This window comes from Sprattus sprattus (genome assembly GCF_963457725.1).
Source record: "Sprattus sprattus genome assembly, chromosome: 19".
Classification (NCBI taxonomy): Eukaryota; Metazoa; Chordata; class Actinopteri; order Clupeiformes; family Clupeidae; genus Sprattus; species Sprattus sprattus.
Window position 1 is genome coordinate 10,208,910 of NC_137917.1, and position 4,215 is coordinate 10,213,124.

At 38.2% G+C, this 4,215-nt stretch overlaps 1 protein-coding gene across 1 annotated transcript; it reads right to left on the minus strand.

The window, feature by feature from the left end:
* Window positions 1-482: 482 nt before the first annotated feature.
* LOC308380122 (fucolectin-like) lies at window positions 483-1,817 on the minus strand (the record flags this gene model as incomplete). Its single annotated transcript, XM_080857394.1, has 3 exons — window positions 483-633; window positions 906-1,188; window positions 1,622-1,817. 3 exons carry the CDS (start codon window positions 1,815-1,817, stop codon window positions 483-485), a joined length of 630 nt encoding a protein of 209 aa, XP_080713520.1.
* Window positions 1,818-4,215: the final 2,398 nt, after the last annotated feature.

A 4,215-nucleotide genomic window follows, 5' to 3' on the forward strand; every position in this document is an offset into this window, starting at 1 on the left:
ATATGATGTGTAAGTTGACATGTACAAAAGCTCTTAAAGCACATTGTTACATCTGGACTGCGTCCCGTTACTGTTTCTTGAGTCACCTCTGAGCAGTAGGGATAGGAACTGCTCCACTCAAGCTTCATGTGTATTTGTAGAATGTGAACACTCAAAACCACACAGGAGTACATTTCATTCTTTAATTGGCCTTTATTCATCACACAACAAAGCCCAATAATTCATTATGAAATATCCAGCACTCCCTGGACAAATGGAAATCATTATTTATCATTACACTTACTTAGACTACAAGAGTGTGTGTGTGAGAGAGACACACACAGAGAGAGATAGGTATGATGTTCACTTTGTTTATCAGACACCCAAACATTGCTGAGGAATCTCATATGACAGAGAGATATAAAATGTGATGCCAAAATATACAGCTACAGGAATATTGGCGTACAGAAGGCTCGTCTCCTTCTGTGCTGTTTCTCTAGGCTTTAGTCCAGCGGTGATCCATATACCTCCACCTCACAGAGGGTCAGGTACTCTGCACGTCCAGGAATCACCACGGTAACATAGCGTCCCTCCATCCCATTACACTCAAAGGTTTTGGAAAACCCAGCAGGAATAGAGGAGATTACGGCACACCTGAAAAGGATATAGTTAAAAATAACTCACATTAATACAGGATCCTTCAGCTTATACTATACCATCCTGTCATTGTTTTAGTAAGTATTCCAAAGTCTAGTCTTGTCTAGTCCTTCGTAGAGAGTAACGGATGGCATAGGGTGCAGTTATGACAAACATGATGCATGCCAAGGACAACAATACGGAGAACAACATGTGAACTCAGAGCTACTTTGGTGTCAACATGGTGTTAGTGTTAGATTATAGCCAGAAATTGAGATACCAATTCTTACCTGGGGTTGTTGATGCCATTGTTGTTCAAAGAATTTCCTATTCGGATTTCAGCTCCATTCAGTCTACTAGGAACAGCATCCTTCCTGTTGGTAATTATCACAGAGAAGACTTTATATTTTTGGAGTAAATCCACTCTCCACCAAGGGTTGACATGAGCGTCTGTGTGAGTGCAGGAACCATGGTCATATATGCCGTCACGATTCCCATCAATGGCATTGTATGCAAATCCATTTCCCCAAAGGTCTGACTGAGTTGCTTTCCCTCTTAAAGCCACATTCTCACCTGCATGGAAACAATGAAAGAACAATGACAAATGAGCAACTAGGCTAACAATTATGTACAGTTAAAAACCATGTCCTGTCTGAAGTGGTTATGTTTTTTTTGTCAATTCAATTGTTTTCAACCAGGTGCATCATCTCTCATCTAGCTCTTTTCCTATGCTTATATCGCAAAAAATTGCTTTGCTTGTTTTCTGGACAATTTTGACCATGGCCTTGATTTGAAAAGTATACTGTATGTGTTTAGTTGACAAGAAGTAAAATGCCTCTTGATCTTAAACAAGTTTGGGGATACTGAAAAATTCATTTATAGGACTTGTTTTAAAGCTTGCCCTAAGTTGTTTCAATATTGCTACATTTTTACACGCTTTTATTCTAAATGAGATATTTTCTGTATGTTGTGATATGTGTGAAATATTAACAAGGACAACGTTTACCATTTGGGGCCAGATAGCCATACACCTCCACCTCACAAAGTGTCAAAAGCTTGTTGCTTCCAGGCAAAACAACATTAACATAGCGGCCCTCCATCCCTTTATCCCAGCTGAAGGTGTGGGTTCTTCCAGCTGGGATAGAGGATATAACCCCTGCCCTGAAAGTGAAATCAAGAGTTATAGTGTTTTGTGTACACATGTGAACTATTTAGCGCTATTATATGAAAACAATGAACTTGTCTGAGTTTGCCTTATCATGATAATGACTTTGGGAAGCATACCAGGACAAAACTTCTTTACTTATTTATTTACTTAATTCATTGGTTGATTAATTACTGAATACACTCCTTGAATAACATTCTACCTTGTAATAAAAATATTAACATGTAGTTTGAGTGGAGGGTTTAGGGTAGATTGAACCTAACACTTAACACTGTTGCCTCAGTGAAGCGGTTCTCTTAGACATATTCAATTTACAAACCACCTACTGCAATACAGTGGTATCAGGGGAAGGAGGCTAAAGAGTAAACAATATTCATCATCACTTTCTTTTATCAGTATACGATATGATAATAAACTGTACATTTGCAGCTACTCATTGAAATGGACCGTGGGCCTATGCATTAGAAGTTCTGAAATAACCTTTTGACCCAGTCATTTTCAATCTGTTAACAACGAGAGAACATGATAATCTTACAGTGGATTGTGATTCCCATTGCCCCGCAGGGAGCTGCCAATACGAATCTCAGCTCCGTTGATTCTCTCAGGGTAATGGTCTCCTCTGTTAGTGATGGCCACTGAAGTAATAATGTACTGCCTCAGTAGATCAACCCTCCACCAGGGATGATTCTGTGCATCAGTAGCAGTGCAAGATCCATGAAAGAAATGTGAGTCACGATTTCCATCTATGGCATTGAGGGCATTACTGTGTCCTGAGGGGGTTTCATGCAGGTCTGACTGGGTGGCCCTTCCATACAATGCTAAATTTCTAGCTGTAAAAAAATATTTTTCACATCAATATGACGAAAAAGAACAGCGTATCTTATTATCTTTTCTTTGTTAATCTGTGTGAAGAAATGCAGAATTTTGCCATGCAGCAATCTGCTATTTGTTGAAGCATGGTTTTATAAGCAACTTGTACTAGTATCATCATCTGATTCATTTTCATGGTGTATGGTCATGTGAAGGACATAAACAAACCTGTCAATCCAACTAGATGCATAGGTTATGCACTATGCAGTTCTATCGTCCGGGTCAGACCATGGCACAAAAGCATAAACAAAGCTTTCACAGCCCAATATCATTAACTATATTGCCAAAAATATATGAGTGAGGTTTCTGCATGCCTGTGAGGCAGTTAGATTTCCAGTTATATTTTCAGAACTCCTCACTGCTGCTTTAAATGTGTATTACATGAAATAATAAATGCTCAGTTTAATTTGACATTGCCCTGTTTTTATTATGTGTCATTACTGATTAAGAGAATAGATAAGTGACCGAGACAATGAGTCTGATGATTGGGACTAATGCTGTGCCTGCTAGGTCTGTTTCTAAAAGGCTGTGTTTACACTGCAGGTCTTGATGCCCAGTTCTGATTCACTGCCTAGATCCAATTTGTTTTGACCATCTGTTTGCATCTACTTTTAAAATTGACCCATATCCGATTCCTGTGTTTAAACTTCCTTAACACTTAAAACAACCCACATGTATACAAGTTTGGTACTGAAACGAAAGTTAACAACCAGCTGGCACAGCAATGGATGCAAACTAATTAATAAGCGTCTTCAGAGGTCTGCAAAATAGTGGTCATAATTTAAGGCAGAGAAGAAGAGGAGAAGATGAGAGCCCTTATTGCTTGTGAAAGTAACAATACACGTCATTAAAATTCGTTATGTGCCACATGTGAGCCAAACAACGGAATTGGGTCACTTTTCCCAGGCAATGTAATCGAAGCCTAAGAGATAATCAAGACAACATGACTGTCAGGAGAGCTGAAGGGGGAACTTAAACTTGACATGACATTGAGCTGAACAGAGATCGTAAGGTTCCTCAAACATATATATTTTTATGTACTTTTCAATAATTTTCCTATTCCAGTCACACAAATTTGATAAAACAATGATTTGTTTGTTATCATGACAGACAGTGTGTTAACCTATCACAGTTTATCAAATAAACAATCACATTTTGTTGTTGTTTACCTTGAGGTAGCGCCATAACTGTAAATCCTGACAAACCAAGGAAGATAGTCAGGAAAAGTGTCCCCATTCTGGTTAGAAAAAATATATATTTTAGCAGTCATTGCATGGGACATATTCTCTGGAATGGAAATCAGTCTCTCCCTTTCTTTCTTTCACATACAGTTTAATATCTGATGGCCTCATAATTGAAGTCTGAGCCACAGACCTGAAGACTGATTGAACTAAACATAAAGAAAAAACACAAAATAAATGACTATGTTATTAAACTAAATATTATCCATTGGAAAATGATCCCTGACAAAGTGCTACACTGTTAATACATAACTCAACAACTATTTACTACATGTGATGTCATGGAAGTATGGAGAAAATTTCAAAGCTGGGTTTTTTCAAAGT